The sequence below is a fragment of the Gekko japonicus genome, unplaced genomic scaffold, assembly GCF_001447785.1.
Source record: "Gekko japonicus isolate JY-2015 unplaced genomic scaffold, Gekko_japonicus_V1.1 scaffold63, whole genome shotgun sequence".
Classification (NCBI taxonomy): Eukaryota; Metazoa; Chordata; class Lepidosauria; order Squamata; family Gekkonidae; genus Gekko; species Gekko japonicus.
In genome coordinates, this window is record NW_015168654.1 from 307,192 (window position 1) to 329,373 (window position 22,182).

General features: G+C 45.9%; 1 protein-coding gene across 1 annotated transcript in view; it reads left to right on the forward strand.

Moving 5' to 3' along the window:
- SCARA3 (scavenger receptor class A member 3) overlaps window positions 1-22,182 on the forward strand; it is a 46,647-nt gene that overhangs the window by 19,757 nt on the left and 4,708 nt on the right. Inside the window, exons 6-7 of the mRNA XM_015415116.1 lie at window positions 4,604-4,702; window positions 14,637-15,680. Coding sequence (XP_015270602.1) covers window positions 4,604-4,702; window positions 14,637-15,680 — 1,143 coding nt within the window. The remainder of the gene's footprint in view (window positions 1-4,603; window positions 4,703-14,636; window positions 15,681-22,182) is intronic.

The window sequence follows — 22,182 nt, forward strand, 5'->3', positions numbered from 1 at the left end:
TGCTGATCTATGCCGGATGGAAATCACACCCAAGGAAATATTCACCTCCCAGATCTTCATCCGCTCTCTCTTGCTCTTGCTCTCCCCCCCCTCCCCCTTAGCCTTTGTTCGGCCAAGCTGTGGCTGGCAGCCCCCGGGCAGCTTGGAACTTCTCCTGCTGCGTGTGGAGCTTCTATTGAAGTTAAAGCTGGAGCACAGGAGAAAGAAATCCCTGGCTAAGCTGCTACCTTATAAATTTACACTGAGAGGAAATAGAGGAGGGATGGACGGAGAGAGTCACCAACGCCCCAGCCAGGAATTCTGAGCAAATTTCCATTCAGAAATGGCACGTTGTCAAAATGGCCTGATCCTGACCTTTCTGTCATCAGGGCACCTGTGTTGCAAACATGGAATGTGGAAACTAGCATCCTGAGAATTGAAGTGTAAAAAAATAAGTTTCTAGTCCTCTATACACACACACAAAGGCTTTTCGTCCAGGGAGTTGCTTCTTGAAACTCAGAAACTAATTGACAGTAATCAGTGTTCTATATAAATGTTGTCCCTCTGGCAAAAACTTAATAATTACATACAAATAGCCTCCATTTGCAATGTCTATTCAAGCTGCAGAATTTTGTCTTTTGTTGGAGCTAGAATTTGGATTTCCTTAGCATAGCACAGCCCTGAACCCAGCCTGATAGCCCTTCCAATCTGGTAGGAGCTCTGGCCTGCATTGATTGTCACAAAGAGTCAACTGTGGTTTGTTTAAACCATGATTATCTAAGTAACAAATCCCATAAGCCTCAATGTGTCCACTTTCCCTTCTCTCCTCTGCCCATCAGGGAAGACTCCTTCCCTCTACTGCTTTCTCTGCAAGCAGCTACAAGGGACATTGCCAGCCAACACACGATGGTTCATGATTTCAGATGTCACAGCAGCCTACAGTTAGCACAAACTGTGGTTAATAAACCAGCTACAAGCCCCAGTTTGTTTGGCCATCTGAATGTAGAAATCACAATGAACCAGGATTTTATAAACCATGAGCTAGTGTGATGTCTGAAAGCAGCCTGGCTGGCAGAGAGGTTCAAGGACTATATGCATGTGAATGTTGGTAGCTGGGTCATGGGGTTTTGTTTGCCTGTCTCTATAGATATTTCTACCTGGCTTTTCTCCTCATTGCATATCCAAAGCGGCTTGCAACATCATTCTTCCCTCCTCCACAACAACCCTATGAGGTAGGCTGAACAAGAGTGGCTGGTCCCAGCAGGTCTCCATGCCAGAGGGTCTCCCAGATCCTAGTCTGACATTCTAACCACTGCACCCTGCTGGAATCCACTGGCATATTCAAGATAATAAATAATAATAAATAAACATATAAGATGGCAGACTTGCCTCATGGAGAAGATTAATATGTAAAAGGGAGGCAAGGGAAGCCAGAGCCTGAAACAGGGGAGCAAATGCATTAGCTTTGCCTGTCCAACTTACACCTGGTAAGACAGCCAAGACACAGACTGGCAAAACAGAAGATGCATCAGAGTGTGATGACTGAGAAAGAATGGGAGGGTGGTGGAGCAGGGTTAAAATAAGCCGGGGGGGGGGGAGGTGTTGAAAAACTGCCCACCATATCGGTGATCACATGCTGCCCCTTCACAGGAATCTCTTTCGGCAGTGGGAGGAACATAGCAAACAGTCCTGCCATCACGGGTCTATTTATCTCAACATTGGCTCTGTTGAGTGGCAACAGCCCTCCAGGGTCTCAGGCGGAGACACGTGTTTCCCATTACCCTGCTGCACAAAACTTTTTATCTGGAGATGCCAGGGATGGAACCGGGGACCTTGTACACACAGAGCACATGCTTTGTCACAGAAAGAAGGGACATGATGAAGTCCATGCCTGTTTCATAAGGTACCAGTTGTCCTGCAGAATATCCAGATTGGAGCCCTAAGCTAAATTCACGCATGCTCCTGAAAGCTCTTTTCATTGCTTCCTCTGCTCTTGGTGTGCACGTGTGAAAAACAGTTCTTAATTCCCCCCTTGTATCTGGTTTCTGAACCGACTGAAGACACGGCTGATGTTCAGTCACATTTCAACCTCTCTGTGTTCGACAATGCATGTGTGATTTCAGCTGTACCCTGGATAAAAAACCCAGAAGGTTAGGCAGTGTTCCCTCTAAGCTGAGTTAGTGTGAGCTAGCTCACAGTTTTTTAGCTTCTGGCCCACACATTTTTCTCTTAGCTCAGGAAGGATTGCTCCAGAGCAAACTAATTTATGCAGTAGCCAGATCGCTCGCTCACAACTTTAATGCCAGTAACTCACAAAGTAGAATTTTTGCTCACTAGACTCCACAGCTTAGAGGGAACATTGGTCAGGGCCCGTCTGTGCATTTTCCCTAGGGATGTCCTCAAGCCAGGTGGCCAGGGATGTTCTGAAGTTCCATGCTTCCTGGGCATGCACACACCCAATTTGGATCAGGACCTTGGTATGTGGAGAGAGGAGAGCTTAGAATTTCCTCCTGCTCCAGTTTTGTATCCTGAAACAGACAAGAGGTAGGGGTGCCAACCTATAGATGGGGCCTGGAGATCTCCTAAAACTACAACTTGTCTCCAGATGACACAAATCAGTTCCCCTGAAGAAAATGGCTGCTCTGAAGGGTGGACTCTATGGCATTATGACCTGCTGAGCCCCCTCCCATCAGCTTGCCCTCCCTAGGCTCCACCCCCAAAATCTCCAGGAATTGCCCAACCCAGAATTGGCGATTGAGAGCCAGTTTGGTGTAGTGGTTAGGAGTGGCGGACTCTAATCTGGAGAACCAGGTTTGATTCCCCACTCCTCCACATGCAGCCAACTGGGTGACCTTGAGACAGTCACAGTTCTCTCAGAGCTCTCTCAGCCCCACCTACCTCACAGGGTATCTGTTGTGGGGAGAGGAAGGGAAGGTGATTGTATGCCTCTCAGAGAGTCTGAGTGAAGGTTGGGGTATAAATCCAATTTCTTCTTCTGCTGCTGCTGGGGCTGCTGCTGCTGCACTGTGGGTACTGTTTGTCCCATTGAGGGCTGTACAGGTACTGAGAAGCTATGCATTACGTTTCCACAGCAGGGCAAATACTACCCCATGGCCTTTTCAAATGGGGAGAGTGGCAAGGAGGAAGGTCCCCTCTTTCTCCAGCCCCCTCTTTCTGCATGCCGTGCTCATTATCCAAGTCAGGCTCAAGTGCCTCTGGGGAACATGGATCTGTAGAACAGGCCTCTCCACCCAAGCTGGGGATGTCACCGGGGAAAGCATAATGTATCAGGCCCTTAGGAACAACATTCAGAAGCCAACTTTGAAATCTGTCAGTCAATCTGCATGAAAAATGACCAGTGTAGATGTCTTCCACTGTAGTGATTTTCACCACTACAAAGTTGATACAAACGGCACATCTGCCACAACCTCGATTTGATATAATGTATGATCCCTTGTGTCTTTCATTCCATTTATCCATGCAAGTCATCTTCACCTCATTTCCTTACAGGCAAAATTTGTACGTAAGCAAGGACAATACAAAATGTAAGGGACAATACAAAATGTCAGTGGGACAATACAAAATGTAAGGGAACTGCTAACCCGCTGGCTGGAAGAATCTGGTGGGATACGGTGAATGCAAACTAAACATGCTTCAGCAAAACCAGGCAGTTGCCAGAAGAAGAAAATGTTATTTTTGGGATGTATTTACAGAAGAGTAAGAACAAGTTCTGCTCTGCTTAGCACTGTTTAGACCTTGGCTGGAAGAGGGACTCCACCCTTGAAGAAAGGCTGACGAAGTTTGGGGGTAAAAACAGCCTTAAACAGGATGATTAACACAGTTTTCACATTTCTGTCCCACCCTCCCTCCAAGGAGCTCAGAGCAGCATATCTGGCTCTCCTCTCCTCTGTCCTCACAACAACCATGGGAGGTGGGCTTAGGCTGAGAGAGAAGAACTGGCCCACCGTCATTCAGTGAAGATCGCTCAGCAAGGGTTTCAAACCAACATCTTCAAGACCCTAATTACACTCTAACCATTATACCACACTGGCTTTCTGGGAGGATAAATGAGCAAATACACAGTTGCAAATTAAAGGAGTTTAGCAATGGTACTTGACCGATAAGATTCCCGTCTGTTTAGTCTGTAGTAGGGTTACCAGCTCCCCCCCGGCCACCAGTGGGGAATGGGGCAGTAGGGTGGCCTGATCCAGGTTGGAAAACCCCTGGAGATTTGGGGATGGAGCCTGGGGAGAACAGGGACTTCAGTGGGGTACGCCATAGAGCCCACCCTCCAAAGCATTCAATTTTTTCCAGGAAAACTGATGTCTGACATCCTGAAGTGAGGTATAATTCCAGGGGATTCTCCAGGTCCCACCTGGAGGATGGCATCCCTACTTTGTGGATTAATTCATGGCAGCCAGTTGTATCTAGCACAGTCACAACTTGCCTGTTTTTAAGGCTCTTAGGTTGTGTTTGTAATTGTCAGGGGGGATGACAAATAATGTGTATTCCTTTGAAAAGAGTTACTTGGGGCAAACTACGTAAGTCCATGATTGTGGAGTTACAGTCCTGAGTTCAAGGCACAGATAATAATGTACTCACACTCTTCACATCTTCCTTGCAGTTTTTAAGAAGGTGGACTCTATCGCTTATGATGTTACCTCATCTCAGACATACTATGAGAAGAAAATTGAGTCGGTCCAGGGGAACCTTCAAGAACTGGGTAAGTGTGATATCTCCCGGGTGTGATTCACTGTACTGTATGTACGTGGGTGGATGGAGCAGAAAGAGAGAGAGAGGGTGAAAAGAAAAACTGGCTCCAAAGGTTCTGCAGTTATTCCAGAGGTTCTGCAGGGATCCCCAACCTCAGCCTGGGCACCAAAAAAGATGGGCAACAAGCTGGGGACCCCTGAAATAGAGTGTATATTTGCATCTGGGATAACGGCTGTATAATTTCAATATTTATTATCAAACTAATTATTCACATTTATATTTCTTACCATACTGACTGCTTAGTCTAGAATTGCCTTGATTTGTTCACTCAGTTTTAACAGAGAATCCAAACAACATCATGGGCAAATAAGTGCATTTTGGTATTTTCCCCTGTGTCCTTCCTCTCTTTCTTTTTTTTCCAGGTCTGACACATGTACAGCACTAGGCTGTCCACTGCCGACAGTCAAAACACTATTGAGGGTTCTCAGGGCTACTGTCTCTTTAAATTTTCCTCCTTCCTGTCAACTTTCTGCTTAATTCCTTACTTCCTGTGCTCTGCTCCACATACTGTGGGGTATAAATTGGATAAATAAATCGGCGGGGAGGGGGGGGGTATAAATTGAATAAATAAATACATACTTGAGATTCAGATAAATATATATATTTATTTATCAACATTTTTAATCAATGGGGGGGCACGGGGGGGTATCTCTGCTTTGCAAAAGGCCCCAGAGATAGAGGGGAGGATAAAGGTAGAGACGAGAAAGGAGTCAAAGTGGAATACATCAGTATGGCTGTGGAGATGGCAGGGGGTCAGCTCCTTTTCTCATCTGGTTCCCATGTGCAGAAGGAAGTCCTCATTCTGAGCAGAAGCCTGCTTTTGAGTAACAGCTGACTTGTGAGCAAGGCAAAGAAAATAGGGTGTGCCATTTTCCGGTGGGCATCACCTGGATAGCCCAGGCTAGTCAGATCTTGGGAGAGAAGAAGAAGAAGAAGAGATTGGATTTATACTCCGGCCTCAGAGCGGCTTACAAACTCCTTTCCCTTCCCTTCCCCACAACAGACACCCTGTGAGGTAGGTGGGGCTGAGAGAGCTCTTTCAAGAACTGCTCTTTCAAGGACAGCTCTGACAGAACTATGGCTTGACCAAGGTCTTACCAGCAGCTGCAAGTGGAGGAGTGGGGAATCAAACCTGGTTCTCCCAGTTTAGAGTCTGCACACTTAACCACGAGACCAAAATGGCTCTCACCAAACAGCCCTGAGAGACCTCCCAGGAATACCAGGGTTGTGATGCAGAGGCAGGCAATGGCAAACCACCTCTGAACATAAGTCAACTGTGACTCGATAACAAAAAAAGGAGGGGGCTAGGAAGCTGCAGCTGAAATGCAGAGGAAGGCAAGAGGTGGGACCCTCTGGATCAATTCCAGTGGCAAGAATGCTTTCCTGTAACTTAAGAAGTCCCAGCACAAGAGGAGCCTCTCAAGTCAGGGGAAGACTCCTTCTGCCAGAGGAAAACCTCACCATGAGCAGAATGAATCCATAAGATCACCCACAAGATGGAGAGCAAACTAACTTTCCCAAGGGGCAGAGCCAAAGAGGACCCAAAGCTCCACTCTTCTTTTCCTCACCACAATGATCCACTGTTTTCACAAGGCAACATGTAGCTTTTTTTAAAAAAACCACTTGATAGACCAATTAAAATTAAAATTTGCTATAAAGCAAGAAGAGTGTGCCGATCGCCCACTGTAGCAGCTGAGAATAACCGCAAGTAGTGATTAAAAAAAAATTACAATGCCTTAGAAAGAAGACGACAGTTTTTTATTAGCTACTAGAAGGCACACAAAGATGAGCCTCCTGGGAGAGAATGGTCTATAAAATTGGCAATAGACTGGAAAAGCCAACTATTTCTTTACAGTATTGAGTGCATGCAAGTAAAGAAATAAATGAAATCCCAAGGGCCAGCATGGTACAGCAGTTAGAATATCAGACTAGTAAAGGTAAAGGTTCCCTTGCTCGAAAGCCAGTCGAATCTGACTCTAGGGTTGCGGTGCTCATCTCCGTTTCAAAGCCGAAGAGCCAGCGCTGTCCGAAGACGTTTCCGTGGTCATGTGGCCGGCATGACTAAACACCAAGGCGCACGGAACGCTGTTACCTTCCCACCAAAGTGGTACCTATTTATCCACTTGCAATTTCTTGCTTTCGAACTGCTAGGTTGGCAGGAGCTGGAACTAGAGACGGGAGCTCACTCCGTCATGCGGCACACTCGGGTCTCGAACTGCTGAACTACTGACCTTCCACAACCTGCAGTTCAGCATCTTAACCACTTGAGCCACCGCACCCAGGTTCAAATTCCCACTCTGCCCTGGAAGCTTGGTGGGTGATCTGGGGCCATTTACATGCTCCCAGCCTAACTTACCATACAGGGTCATTGTGAGGATAAAACAGAGGAGAGGAAAACAATGTAAGCCACTTTATGTCCTCATTGGGAAGAAAGGTGGGGTGTCAATGAACTAAGTAAATAATAAGTAAACATTCAGTTGGATCCCACAGATCTGTTCTGCTAAGGGGCATTTCCCTTGGGCCTGAGAGGCCTTCGCCTAACTCCTCTTGCCAGACTATTCCAAACAAGATAAAGCCTTAGGATGGCTTTATACCCACCAGGAGTCCTTCGCCTAACTCCTCTTGCCAGACTATTCCAAACAAGATAAAGCCTTAGGATGGCTTTACACCCACCAGGAGTCCTTCGCCTAACTCCTCCTGCCAGACTATTCCAAACAAGATAAAGCCTTAGGATGGCTTTACACCCACCAGGAGTCCTTTGCCTAACTCCTCCTGCCAGACTATTCCAAACAAGATAAAGCCTTAGGATGGCTTTACACCCACCAGGAGTCCTTCGCCTAACTCCTCCTGCCAGACTATTCCAAACAAGATAAAGCCTTAGGATGGCTTTACACCCACCAGGAGTCCAGTTTAGTTCATATCATTCCATGAAGCAGATGTTATGGGCAGACATGGGTGTGCTGTGGTCCAGGACATAACTGGGGCTATTTTCTCGTCACTAGCGCAAACGTCAAGGGCTGTAGCTCTGTGGTAGGTTCTGTACCTGGTATGCAGAAGGTCCCAGGTTCAGTTTACCGCACCTCATTAAAGGAGCTTGAAAAGTACTGGGTTCGCCGCATGGAGGACTCGGACGACAACATGCTGCAGCACACGTTTATTGTACTTCACATAGACAAGACTAAAGACTAACGGCCAACAGGGCCAACTATATACATATCCACCAGCAACACCCCCCCCCACTCTCATTGGAGGGTTTGAATGTCCCGCCAAGGTGGCTATTGGTTGGGGCTAGGGGATCCAGGATCCGAGGTTTCTTTTGTTCTCAGATCCAAGCTCTGGCCTTTCTGCGGACCCCTGGAGGTGGTCCACATACATAACAGAGCTTGAGTAACAGGATTTGTGAAAGGCTTTTCTCTACCTGAAACCCAGTCAGAGCGGGGGGGAGGGGTTTGGAACTCATGGCTGAGTGTTAGAACATCTGCTTCTCATGCAGAAGGTCTCAGGTTCAGTCCTTGGCATCTCCAGTTAAAGAATCAAGATAGCAAGTGATGTGCAGATCCTGGAGAGCCGCAGCCAGTCGAAACAGACTTTTGAGCTGATGTTACGGGCATTGAAGGGGAGTGGACGCCTGTGCACTGCCCCCTTCGGATTCCCAGCTTGTGAGCACAGAGTCTACATGTGTAGACTCCCATCCTTTGGAGCACGCACTACCTCTTCATGTAGACTCCATGCTCACAAGCCTGTGATCATGCAGGGGAATGCATATGCACCCACTGCCCCATTACATGCATTGACTTCAACCTGCACCATGCCATCTGGAGAGGGCTAGTACAAAGGCAGCTTCATGCGTTCATGAGCAGACAGCACTGAGCCAGGTGGACCAGCAGTCTGAGAATAAGGCCGTGTCAACTGTTAGGAAAATCTTTTTCACACCTCTGGTTTTCCAGACCAAAAGGCCTTTGAAACTCATGATTCAATGCACTGATGTTCTTTTGGAGGTTTCTTGGAATGCTGCTAGGATGTTTTCCGAAATATTATGCACTGCTATTTATTCTGTCTCACTGCTTTTCAGTGATCTTGATCTTTTTAGTCTGCTGCTTCTAATTTACTGCTTCTTTGCTGCTATTAATATTTTAATTTATATCATATTCTATATTTTTATATATTCTTGATTTAAATTTCCCTGGGTCCTCACTGGAGCAGGTCAGTAGGATAAAAACCATATAAATAAATGAATGAAGTTTCAGCTCAAGATCTTTGTGTTGACCACCTGGGGCAAATCTGCTGATCTTTGCTATGCATGAAAATTGACATTTAGCCAAAATCTGCAAGATATTTTATTTTTTATTTTATTTACCAAATTTCTACCCCGCCCTCCCGCCGAAGCGGCTCAGGGCGGCTTACAATCAATTTAAAACCAACATTCAGTTAAAACCAACAATTACAAAATATAAAATACAGTTCCAGGAAACAAACATGAAGACCTCTCTGAGACAGAGTTCAGGGTGAAGTGCAAAACATCTGTTTCGTTGTTAGGCAAGAAATTAAAGCCTCTTTTCTGTTTGTGAGTGAAATCATTTATGACAATCAGCAAACTGTGGTTAGAGTTTCATCAGTCAGCAAATGCTGGATGAAATTTACGAGCGCCTGCAAATTATCAGCACATGTGTGACTCACTGAAGCAAAAAAAGGGATGGCAGCTATTTTAAATAGATGTTTCTGGCTGTATGGGACACAATGTATGAATCATACAACTGTGATGAAGAAGCATTCACAATTATTTATCTAAAGATGTTATACAAAACATTAATTTCTGAATGTGATTATTACAAGAATTAATACAACAGAACAGAAGCGAAAAGGCGGGACGGTGGTCTCCGGATTGGTGCTGCCATTTCGACAATGTGTCTTCTTCTGACCAAAAATTGTGCCCTTATAAATAATTCAAAATTATGTACAATCTATTAAAAAACAGTGGTAATAATACATCGTCTAATTTTGATAATTGAAAACATTTTCTTAGTCAATGCGAAGTATGGAGTTCTTCAAGCAACAAAAAGATGCATACTCATGAGTTTTCTAACTCTTCTATAAAATACAAATCACCCCCATTTGAAAACTAATCCTGAAGTTACTTTACACCATAGTTGCCAAATATTCACATACATAAAAACATCCTGAATCCAAGAGGGCTGAAGTCAAAACTTGAACAGGTTTTAAGCTGCATTGCTATAAGAGCTGAATCACCTCCATTTAAAAACTGATCCTGAAGTTACTTACACTATAGTTGCCAAATTTCCACATTCATAAAAAGCATCCTAAATCTAAAGATGCATTTAAACCATGTGGGTAGACTGTATTTATTTTGAAAATCCAATAAGCCTCTCTTTTCAAAAGAATCTTTTTAATGTCCTTTCTATCATATATATTGGGTTTAATGACTTCCACAACTACAAATTTAAATTCATCATATCTGTGTCCTTTTGAATTAAAATGATCTACGAGAGGAGCTTTTAAATGTCCATGTTTAATTTTGGACTTATGTTCAAAAATCCTAGTTTTAATAGATCTCGTTGATTCCCCAATGTATCTGAGCCCACATGCACATATCACCATGTAAATTGTGCGCTTAGTTGCACATGAAGAGAAGCTCTTAAGCTCAAAGGAATGTCTGGTAATTCTACAACTTTGGTTTCCCAGCTTAATGGACAGGCTGCGCATCCTGAACATTTAAAGTGGCCAATTGGGTTAGTCTCTACTCTTGTGTCATTTTTAAAATCAGTATGGACTACGATGTCACGAATAGAGTCAATTTTTCTGAAACCTATGAAGGGTTTGTTCTCACATCCTGGTGCATTGTTTAGGATGTGCCAGTGCTTAAGGACAACTCTTTTGATGGAATATGCCAATTAACTGTAGTCTATAGCCCAGCATATATTGTTACTAGAGGGTTTGTGTGTTTTCCTGAAATAGGTCAGACCTAATTTTCTTACTGGCTCTAAGACGTGCTAACCTCACAATGTGGAGTGGATACCCCCTATCCAAAAAATCATTTTGCATCTTATCTGCCTCTATTTGATAATCAGATTCAATGGTGGAATTCCTTTTTAATCTTAAAAATTGTCCATAAGGGATGTTGTTTCTAACATGGGCTGCATGTGAAGAGGAATAATGCAGATAAGAATTCTTATCTATGTCCTTTCTGTATGGGCGTACCGCCAATCTATTCTTGAAAACAAACACCGTAGTGTCTAAGAAATGTACTTGCTGTTGGTCGCTAATTGTAGTAAATTTGATGGAATAATGAATGGTGTTAATCCAATTCACAAATTCTGTCACAATTTCTCCTGAGTCAAGGAAAACATAATCAATATATCTCTTATACAAAAGAATGTGGGAAAAATAAGGATTAGTGTTATTGTTGTTAATCCATTGCAATTCTAAATGTTGCATAAACAAATTAGCAACTGATGGAGCAAATGCGCTTCTCATGGCCACCCCTTTAATTTGCCAAAAAAAGTCTTGTTGAAACCTAAAAAAAACTTTTCTCAAAAATAATGTCCACTAGATCAATCAAAAAATGAGTCGGGGGGAATTTGCTATTTCTTTTTTCAAATATATCAATGAGATTTAAACGGGCCTCCTCGTGAGGAATGTTCGTGTAAAGGGACTTAACATCCATGGTCATAAGGACAGCTTGATTGGGTATCTGCATACCCTCAACCTTAGATATAAAATCTTTGGTATCTTTCAGGAAAGAGGGTATTTGGACTACAAACAGCTTCAAAATGGAATCTAAATATTGTGATAGAGGTTGAAAGATGGAATTAACCGCTGAAACAATGGGTCTCCCTGGTGGTGCCATCAAAGACTTATGCACTTTAGGGATACAGTAAAAAATGGGAACTCTGGGCTGTTCATTAATCAATTTGCCAATTTACTGTCAATATAGTCTACTGTAAATCCTTCCCTTACCACTGTTCTAATAATGGTTAATACCTCATTAGTAGGATCATGGGAAATTAGTTTGTAAAAATTAATATCTGACAATTGTAACCTCCTGTATATAGTCCTTCCTATTAAGGAGGACCATAGCTCCACCTTTGTCTGCCCCTTTAACAACTACTGATGAATCTTTACCTAAGTCTTTTAGAGAGTTATATTCTTCTCTGGTAAGGTTAAATTTGAGACATTTTTTGTGTGCCTCTAGATGTTGTATGTCTTCTAGAAGCCGTCTCTCAAACACCGTGATGGATGGTATATTGATGAAGGGAACAATGGTGGATTTGTTTCTTAAGGAAAAAACAGTGCCAAAGTCTGAATTGCCAAAGAATAACTTTAATAATCTGGTCAGTTTAAATAGATCAATTCTAGTATGAAAAGCATTTTATCTGGAAGTCATTGTAAATCCTAGTCCTAAATTAAGGACCTGTCTAAGATTGGACGAAATTGAAATATTAGAAAGATTAATAACTAAGTCCTTTTCCTCCCTTTCTTCCCTTGTGGAACATATTCCTTTGCCCTCATTTTTGATCTCCTGGCTACATCCCCCGATGTAGTGGCTGAGTCTTCAGCCTCAGTTGTTTCAAATTCTGATGTGGAAGCATGGGAGTCCGCCCAAGTGACTCTCCTTGTATTGTTGAAATTAGGGGTATGCCATTTATATACCCTATTTTGGGCATAATCTCTGTTATCTCTATCTAATTTCTTGATCTTAGTTTCCCTTATACTGTCTTCATATACAGACAACTGTTCCTTGAATACCTTAAGTTAATTCTCAAAAGTTTCAGATGTCATCTCACTTTTTAATTTCTCCTCTAATTCACTTATCTCTCCCTTAATAGAAACGGACTCAGTGGAGACTTGTTCAATAATTAAGAACATTAAGTCATAAGAACATTTGTTCAATATTGCCGTCCACTTGTTCTTAAAGTCCTCCTTGTCCAAGAACATGGCAGGGCCCTTTTGAATTCTAAGACCTCTTGGAATATTATCCGATTGGCAATATTCCATAAGGGAGGACGCATGTGAGGTCATGCGAATGTCTTTCTTACATAGATATTCAAACTGAGTCCAGTTGGAAGGGTTTCTCACTCCTGCATTCTGTCTAAGACGAGGTACATTACCAAAAATCCTGTCTTTATCATTTTCAGAAAAAGTAAACCTAGTATTAATTTGTGCCATAATACCAATATATAAAGCGGCAAACAATGAGATGGTCACAGTCCAGAGAACTTACAATGTATGAATCATACAACTGTGATGAAGAAGCATTCACAATTATTTATCTAAAGATGTTATACATAATTTTTGGTCAGAAGAAGACACATTGTCGAAACGGCAGCACCAATCTGGAGACCACCGTCCCACCTTTTCGCTTCTGTTCTATTGTATTAATTCTTGTAATAATCACATTCAGAAATTAATGTTTTGTATAACATCTTTAGATAAATAATTGTGAATGCTTCTTCATCACAGTTGTATGATTCATACATTGTAAGTTCTCTGGACTGTGACCATCTCATTGTTTGCCGCTTTATATGTGTGTATGGGACACAATCCAACAAGGGGCCATTGCTTCATGGTAGAAGGCCTGTTTATTATAGTTCTGGTCCCAGGTTCAGTTCTTTGCCTCTGCAGCTAAGGAGTGTTAGGGCAGGGGTAAGCTTCCTTTTCTCTGTTACCTTGGAGAAACGCTGCCAATCAGAGCAAATAGTATTGCATAGGACAGGCCAATGGTCAAACTCAGTATAAGGCAGCCCGAGAGAGCTGCTATAGTGGTTAGAGCGTGAGACTTGGGACACCAGGGTTCAAATCATGCAGGTTACTTGGATGGTCTTGAGCCCTTTCCTGGGCTTTCCTACATTCTCATTTTCCTTGCTTGTAAGTTCTAAGGGTTCCCCCCCCCCGGATCTGCATGAGTTTTGATCCCGCTAGTGATCAGTTTGATATAACACAGGTTTATGTCAGGCATAAACACCTGCAGTTTGGGCTTTTCTGCGCTCTCATTTTCCTCACTTGTACGTTCCTGTTCCACATGTGTTTTTCTCCCTCTAGTGGTCAATTCGCTATCACATAGGTTTATGTCCCCCTTATCTCCCTATAGATTTAAACTGCAAGTTTTTATGTTGGACATAATCCGGTGTGATATCAAATTGACCACTAGGGGGGTGAAAAACACATGCAGAACAGAGGGGAAAATCCAAAGAAACAGCAATTTACAAGCAAGGAAAATCAGAATGCAGAAAAGTGCACTATCTTTTACCTTAATCCACCTCATGCTTTCGTTATAAGGGTAAAATGCATGGTTTATGGTTACTATGGGGATGGGTGAGATCAGGGGTCATTTCGTAGAAAAAGAGCTAGGGGGACTCATTAGCATAACTCATTAGCATATGCCACACCCCCTGACATCACCGGAAGTGTGTCCTCCCCACAGCCGGCGGCGACCTCCAGTGGGCACCAGCATGGAGCTCCAGGCCCCGCCCTCCCGCACCTCACCCGGGGGGATGGCGTCCCCCCGCGTCCCCCCCCAAATGACCCCTGGGTGAGATAAAATGTGATAGACAGCTGTGTAGGCTTTCAAGCCTAACTTTGCAATTAGAATCTTGCTGCCAAACAAAAACACAGCTGAGATCCCCAGAACACTGTGTTGTATATGCATTGATGAAATTCCAATGTACTCAGAGTCCTCTCTGTGATGCTGGGGACTATAAGTGGGGGGCTAAATCCAGCTCCCTGTTGATATATGTCATCTGGCTGCCCTAGCAGGAACACAGGAAACTGTCCACTGCTCCAGGCCATCATTATAGATCTTGCATTATGTCTCTGCAGTCCTTTAAACCACCCTTTCCTCCTCTTTCTCCCCACTCTTCTGTGTCCAGATCAGAATTCCCCGGGCAACTGTTCCTTCTGCCATGACACAGGCCAGCTGGGCCAGGAGATCAGCAAACTTCAGGAGGAGCTGGAGGAGATCCAGAAGAAACTCTTAGCCCAGGACGTGCTCCTCGACCGCACAGCTCAAGCCCACCAAAAGCTTTCGTCCACCAACAAAGAGATCACCGGTGAGGTGGATGGTTGCTCTTCGGCCATTCAGCAGGTCAACCAGAGTGTGAGCCTCTTCCTGGCCCAAGTGCAAGGTTGGCAGGCAGCCACCTCTGAGCTGGGCAGTTCACTGAAGGAGTTGTCACAGGAGCGGTTTGACATTGAGGCTGCTGTGCAGCAGATGAACTTCACTGTGGGGCAGACCTCCGACTGGATGCACATCATCCAGAGGAAGACGGACGAGGAGACGCTGACGCTGCAGAAGATCATGACCGAGTGGCAGAACTACACCCGGATCTTTGGCAGTTTGCGGGTGACCTCGGCCAAAACGGGGGAGCTGGTTAAGAGCATCCAGACCAGCCTCGGTATCGCTTCACAAAGGATCAGCCAGAATTCGGAAGGGATGCATGACCTGGTTCTCCAGGTGATGAATTTGCAGTTGCAGCTAGACAACATCTCCTCCTTCCTGGACGATCATGAGGAAAACATGCATGACTTTCAGTACCACACCCGGTACACCCAGAACCGGACAGCCGAGCGCTTTGAAACCTTGGAAGGCCGCATGACCTCCCATGAAATTGAAATCAACACCATCTTCACCAACATTAATGCCACTGACAGCCACGTCCACAGCATGCTCAAGTACCTGGACGACGTGCGGCTGTCTTGCACGCTGGGCTTCCACACACATGCTGAGGAGCTCTACTATCTCAACAAATCGGTCAGCCTCATGTTGAGTACCACGGACCTCCTACGGGAACGCTTTAGTCTGCTCAGTGCCCGGCTGGACTTTGACATCCGCAACCTCTCTATGATCATGGAAGAGATGAAGACTGTTGACACCCAACACGGGGAGATCCTCCGGAATGTCACCATCTTACGAGGTGAGGAACAGCATGGTGGGAAATGAGGAAGGGATGAAATGGGATTTCAAACTGAAAATCTCCAAAATCCCTCTGGGTTTTGGAGCTACACTTTCTAAAATTAGAGCTGTCTCTGATGTCTAATGGAAAGAAGATGTGTATGTTGATGTTGGTTAAGCTGAGCAAACCAGTGTGGTATAGTGGCTAGAGCAGGGATCCCCCAAGCTTTTTGAGCCTGCAGGCACCTTTGCAATTTCAGCACACGGTGGTGAGCACAGCTACAAAATGACTGCCAGAGGAGGCAGAGCCAACCACAAAATGTCAAGGAGTTGCGTTATGCATAACTCTAGTAGTAACGCTTCAGGCTGTCAGGCAGAAGCTCTGCTTGACAGCATGCCTTTTAAAATGAACATACTGTTTAAAAATATTTTCTTGCTTAGGCACGGTTTACCTTCAGTCGTGTAGTGAAGATCCTTGTGTGGTGGTGGTGGCGGCTGCCGCCAAAACATTGTTTTTTAATGTGCACAGCCAACCAGTTCTCCAATGATCAATCAGAAACCTTGTTGGGAAAAGGCCCACCTGGCCCCACTCACTTCCTAAAAACACTTGGCAGGCACCAGGACAGGTATTGGTGGGTTACCACAGCACCTGCTTATAATAATGAAGCCCTCCATTTGCTTGGACCCAGATGTGGCTTCTGAGTGACAACAGGCTCTCTCACTCTCCCTCCCTCCCTCCCTCCCTCCCTCCCTCTTTGAGGGCCTTCATGTCGTCTAGATCAGATTCAGCCCCTAGATCAGATTCAGACTCCGGATCAGGCCTGGTTCCCAGATAGTAGCCTTTTCCTTGGTGTTATTACAGATTATCATGGACACAGCTTGGGGATTTATAGATCAGAGTTGTTTTCCTGCTTGGCTTTGGACTACTGATCCAAAGCTGGTTTCTTTGGGCTGTGAAACCTAAAAAATAAATGAGTCACAGGCTTCAGGAACAACCTCTGCTATTCCACAGCTAGTTTTGTCCAATTTGTAGATCTGGCTTTTTGGATGCTCCTGAATAGTCTGAGCCAACAGGACAAAAGGGATCATTAGACCGAGTGGTTTTTATTTTTTTAAGATTATCTGCTTTCCTTCCTGACTCCCCAGTCCAAAATAGCTGCTAACAGCCTACTTAGCATGAAAGAATACCTTGAGTGGCTTAGAGTTAGGGAAGATATTGATGGATTCAGGTGGGCTTCTCATCCCGGCCATCTTAACCTGAAAATCCCCATTGAGATTTTGCATCTCCTTTGTGTTCATAGAACCCATGATTTTGTTTTTGCTTCTTACACATGAGGATGGTCTTCCCCGTGTGGTAGAGAGGCCAGCCTCCAGGTGGAACTGATCTCCAGGAGACAGAGATCAGCTTCCTCTGAGAAAGTGGCCACTTTGGAAGGTGGACTCCAGGGCTATTTTTGGGCAGGAACGGAGTTCTGGCTGGCTCCCAAGTTGGCCACGCCCAACAGGAACTCATTAGCATAATAGGACACACCCAACAGCAGAAACGCATTAGAATGGGCTACATTGGGGGTGTGGCCTAACATGCAAAGGAGTTCCTGCTACAAAAAAAGCCCTGGGTTTTGACCACAAACAAGGTCAACAGAATAAGAAGCAAAAGGTGGGCGTGGCTGGATGACCACACTTCTGGTAACATGGGGGTGTGGCCTAATATGCTAATGAGCTGTGCTGTCAGAGCTGTGGTCCAATATGTGTCCGATTCCCCCAGGCATTCAAATAAATCCACGTTTGTAGCAAAGTAGCATTTATTAAAGCGATGGTGAAAACAGGTACACAAGGATTGTTAAGAATGGAGACTACCTCTGGGGTACAAGATAATAAATAAATTCAAACCAGGCCGTGGCCAATGGGTCCTTTTCCCGCGTGCGGGAAAGCAGGTGAAATAGGCGCCCAAAACCCCTGGGAACAAACGGTCTGAAACATAAACACTAATTCGCTTCCCAAGCCCTAGCACATTATAATCAAAGCAAAGACAAAACTCCTTCCATCCTCCAGCATTCGACCTTGGGCATTATTCTAAGTTCCAAAGCAGCCCTAACAAATGGGGAAAGGCATTTACCTAATGAGCACAGTAGAAGTACAAGCTGGTACTCTTCTAGGGGGGTGGTGGATCAGCTCACGCAAGAAGCATACACAGTTACACAGAACTCCATGGCAGCTTGCTGACAATATGCCAATGAGTTTCTGCTGTTGGGTGTGGCCTATTATGCTAATGAGTTCCTGCTGGGCTTTTTCTACAAAAAAAAACCCTGGTGGACTCTATGGCATTATACCCCACTGCAGTCCTCCTCTCCAAACCCCGCCCTCCTCAGGCTCCACCCCCAAAACCTCCAGGTATTTCCCAACCCGGGGCTGCCAACCCTACTTAAGGTTGCCAACTCCGAGTTCAGAAATACCTGGAGATTTGAGGGTGAAGCCTGGGAAAGTGGGCTTTAGGGAGGTTAGGGACCTTGGTAGGGTATAACGCCAGGCAATCCACTTTCCAAAGCGGCCATTTTCTTTAAACAAACAAACAACTAAATAAGTAAGTAAGTAAATAAATAAATAAGTGGTCTATGTAGTCTGGAGATAAGTTCTAATTCCAGGAGATCTCCTGCCTCCACCTGGAGGTTTGACAACCACACTCCACCTGCTTCCATGCTGCTTGCTGCTGCTGCAACAGAACATGCGCACCCCTGAACGGGAGCAGCCTGTCCTCATTTACACCGTCTTTCCCCCATAAATTGCATGCATTTTTTTCAGTATTATCTGCACACTGTCAAATAAGCGTGTATCATATGTATAAACAGTATGCATTGCCTCTATAAACCATATAGCATCCATGCACAAATCAAACTGATCCACAAAACCACCCGTGAAAAGCAGAGAATGGAAACCACCAAGAGAAAATAAAAACAGAAACAAAATAGGTCACATTCTCTTATCCTTTCTTCGCATCAGGGTAAGAACAAACTAGGGTGGCCAGGTCTTAGCTGGCTGCCAGCAGGGGGGTTCTTCTCTGGGATATCTTCGGCGTACGCGCTTTGCATGTGCACCGCAATGATGTCACCCAGAAATGACGTCATCACACAGGGCACGCTGTAGGCGGGGCCTCTATTGTCCGAGGAAAAATCATAGTTTTTCCTCGAATGATAGAGCATCCTCCCACAGCTTGCCCTGCATGATGATGTCACCTCCGGGGACTGGCAGATCAGGGGGCCCAAAAGCGGGCAAACCCCCACCCCCAGTGGGGGAATGGAAAGCCTATAGCAAATGGGCTATTTACAAGTTAGCAGGTTTAATCAGGCTTCTCTTGGGACAGTTGGGGTCATTAATGCATGGTAAAGGGTTAGAACTCTGTGTTCGTCTGCCCTGAACTGAAACATGCAGCAATTCTGCCCCATCTCAGGTCCATAGTGGAGAGAGAAGACCAGTTTAGGCTCTATAGCAGACATGTCAAGCATACAGCCAAGGGGTCAGAACCAGATCATTCAGGGCTCTTATCCAGCCCACAAGCAATTGGGGGGAAACCAGTCCGAATGTGGACCAGAACGGCCTATATTAGGGTATTATACCCCCTGCTGAGGTGCCTCCCTTCCCCAACAGGGGCCCTCCCCAGGGTCTTGCCCCAGATCTCCAGGGATTGCCCAACCTGGAGTTGGCAACTATTGGGGGCAAGGAAGGCTGGTTTGGCCCTGAGATCTGTGCAGCCTGCTTGGGGCCTGCCTGATGCCCTTGGCCTCCATGCTTGGCCGGAACGCGCTGCCTGCTGCTGCCGCCGCCACCTTCAGCCAGAATGCATTGGGCTGCTACCTCTGCCACCTGGGCTGCTGGAAAGATGGCTGGCTGTTCATGTGCAACAGGCAGAATCTCTTTGGCCTCACCTCCCCGAGCCCAGCCAAGCAGCTTCCCACTTGCAGGCAGCCTAGGAGAAGTGCCTGTGAGCACAGGCATCTGTGGAAAGCCGCTGGCTGGCTCACCAAACATGCCCACTTATGTAAGTATGTGAATGGAACAACTGGCTGGGCCAGGCACACTGTGTGCAGCAGCGTGGGCAAGGAGAAAAGCCTGACACTTATGTGAAGGGTGCAACGTGTGCGGAATGCCGAGGGCGGAGGAGCCCTGCCAATTCCGGTGAGCAGGTAGCTCCTAACCCGCTGACCCAAATACGTGCAGCTCCTTTCCTGCCGTTCACCCTCCACAGCATGACAGAAAGTTAAATAAGAAGAGAAGAAGAAGAGATTGGATTTATACCCCGCCCTTCACTTGGAGTCTCAGTGCGGCTTACAAACTCCTTTCCCTTCCCCTCCCCACAACAGACACCCTGTGAGGTGGGTGGGGCTGAGAGAACTCTGACACAAACTGCTCTTTTTCAAGGACAGCTGTGCCAGAGCTTGTGACTGACCCAAGGTCACATCAGCAGGTGCAAGTGGAGGAGTGGGGAATCAAACCCAGTTCTCCCAGATTAGAGTCTGCACACTTAACCACTACACCAAAGTGGCTCTCCCCATAAATGGCAACAAAAATAAGAGGTGAAGCGCAACTCACGCACGCTCCCTGGGTTCCCTGCATGCAAGCCCTGCCTTATGTAACAGTCTGAATGGAAGCCGGGGGGGGGTGAGGCAAAGGTCTGGGATGGGAGCAGGCATTCGTTCAGAAAAGCGCACTGGGTTTGCACATGGCACAGGCAGGCGCTGGATGTGCGTCTGTGCGCTTGCTCATGGAGAGTAATATTTTGGGTGGTTGGATAAACCTGTGGAGCTGACATGAAATAAAAGTCTGCAAAAGTCAATTAAAGTGGAGCTGGCATCTTTGGAGCGTGGCAGCACTGGAAGTTTGCTTGTGTGCTGGGGAGCATCACAGTCCCCCTTGTGGTTCAAGCTTGTTGCTGGATGTGGGACTTTGACAAAGGGAGCTGTAGGATTGTGCAGCTGCCTCACCTCCTCCTCTTCCCTCCCCAAAGCCTGTTGACTGTAGCAGTTTCTTTAAGGCAGGGCTTGTCGGGTTCCCCTGGCTGATGCCACTTGGCCACCTGTCTTTGGCTGCTGCACTTGCGGAATGCAGCACTTCATGCTCCAGCTCATCAGATGCTTCTGAAATGGGTTAGTCTTTAAAGAGCCATGAGGGTCTCTGGTTGTTGCACCCTGATGATCAGGCAATCGCTCTCACTGCTGTGAATTCACTGCCACAGGAGGTGGTGGCGGCTACAAGCATGGACGCTTTCAAAAGGGAATTAGATAAGCATATGGAGCAGAGGTCCATCAGTGGCTATTAGCCACAAGGTATAGATAGGGGCTCTGGGGCAAGTGATGCTCTGTCTTCTTGGTGCTTGGGGGGGGTCAACAGTGGGAGGGCTTCTAATGTCCTGGCCCCACTGGTGGACCTCCTGATGGCACCTGGTATTTCTGGCCACTGTGTGACACAGAGTGTTGGACGGGATGGGCCTTTTGCCTGATCCAACATTGGCGTCTCTTATGTTCTTATGTTCTGTGCAAAACGTCTTGTGCCTCTCGAGCAGAAGGTGGTAGTTAGGTGCTGAGGAGGGGTGTGGGTCACGGTCAGTGGTAAAATATCTCTGGTACCTTGGCATTACATTTCATGGCACACGTGGCCTGGCCCAACAAAGTGGCATTTCTGTCAGACCCAGCCCTCATAACAAATGAATTCAACACCTCTTCTCTATAGTCATGCTGGATTTTCTCATCAACATTTCAGGGTTATTTGCTGAGACCCAGGAATGCACAAGCCAATTCAGATTTGTGAATGACCATTTGCACAATCAGTTTGGGATTCTTAAAAATCATCTCCGGGCAATCAGGCAAAAAAAGCAGGACAAAAGTTGGTTCTTTGGGGCCCAAACGACTAAGGAGGAATGTGTAGGATTAGGGGGGAAACATGATGGGCTCACTTCCAAGGTTTGTAGTGTAATCCCGTGTCATCACTCGAACACGATCTTCCTTGTGGGCAATACACTCCTGGAACATGAAAAGGGTGTGTACAGAAGTGAAGTGAATCCTGGTGCCCAATGGTCTAGCTCTCTGCTCACATGAACGCAGCCTCTAGAGAAGTAATCTAAGCAGCTGGTTTCCATTTGACGAGCTGGCATTGCAACACCAATTGTACAACACGCACGCGCTCAATTGGAAACAGCCAAGCGACAACTCTCTGGCTGCGAAATCTGTCTCCGGGGACAGAAACGGGGCTTGTGTTTCATGAAGATGCTTCACACGTGGGGAACAGAGCTGAGCAAGCAGTAGCAGGGAATGGAAATCTATGACAGGCAGAGAAACGCCGTTGTGTGATATGAGGTTCCCATCCAGAGACCCCACAAGGCGTTCAGCTGCTACCGCTGCTGTGCAAGGAATGTTTTGCTCAGATTGGTGCTGAATTTCCAGAACTGATCCTGGGGTTCACATTGGATTCCAGAACTGCTGTTTGGGGGTCTGGAGGTGGGCCTAGAATGGCCAGTGCCTGCACAGAAAGTTTCA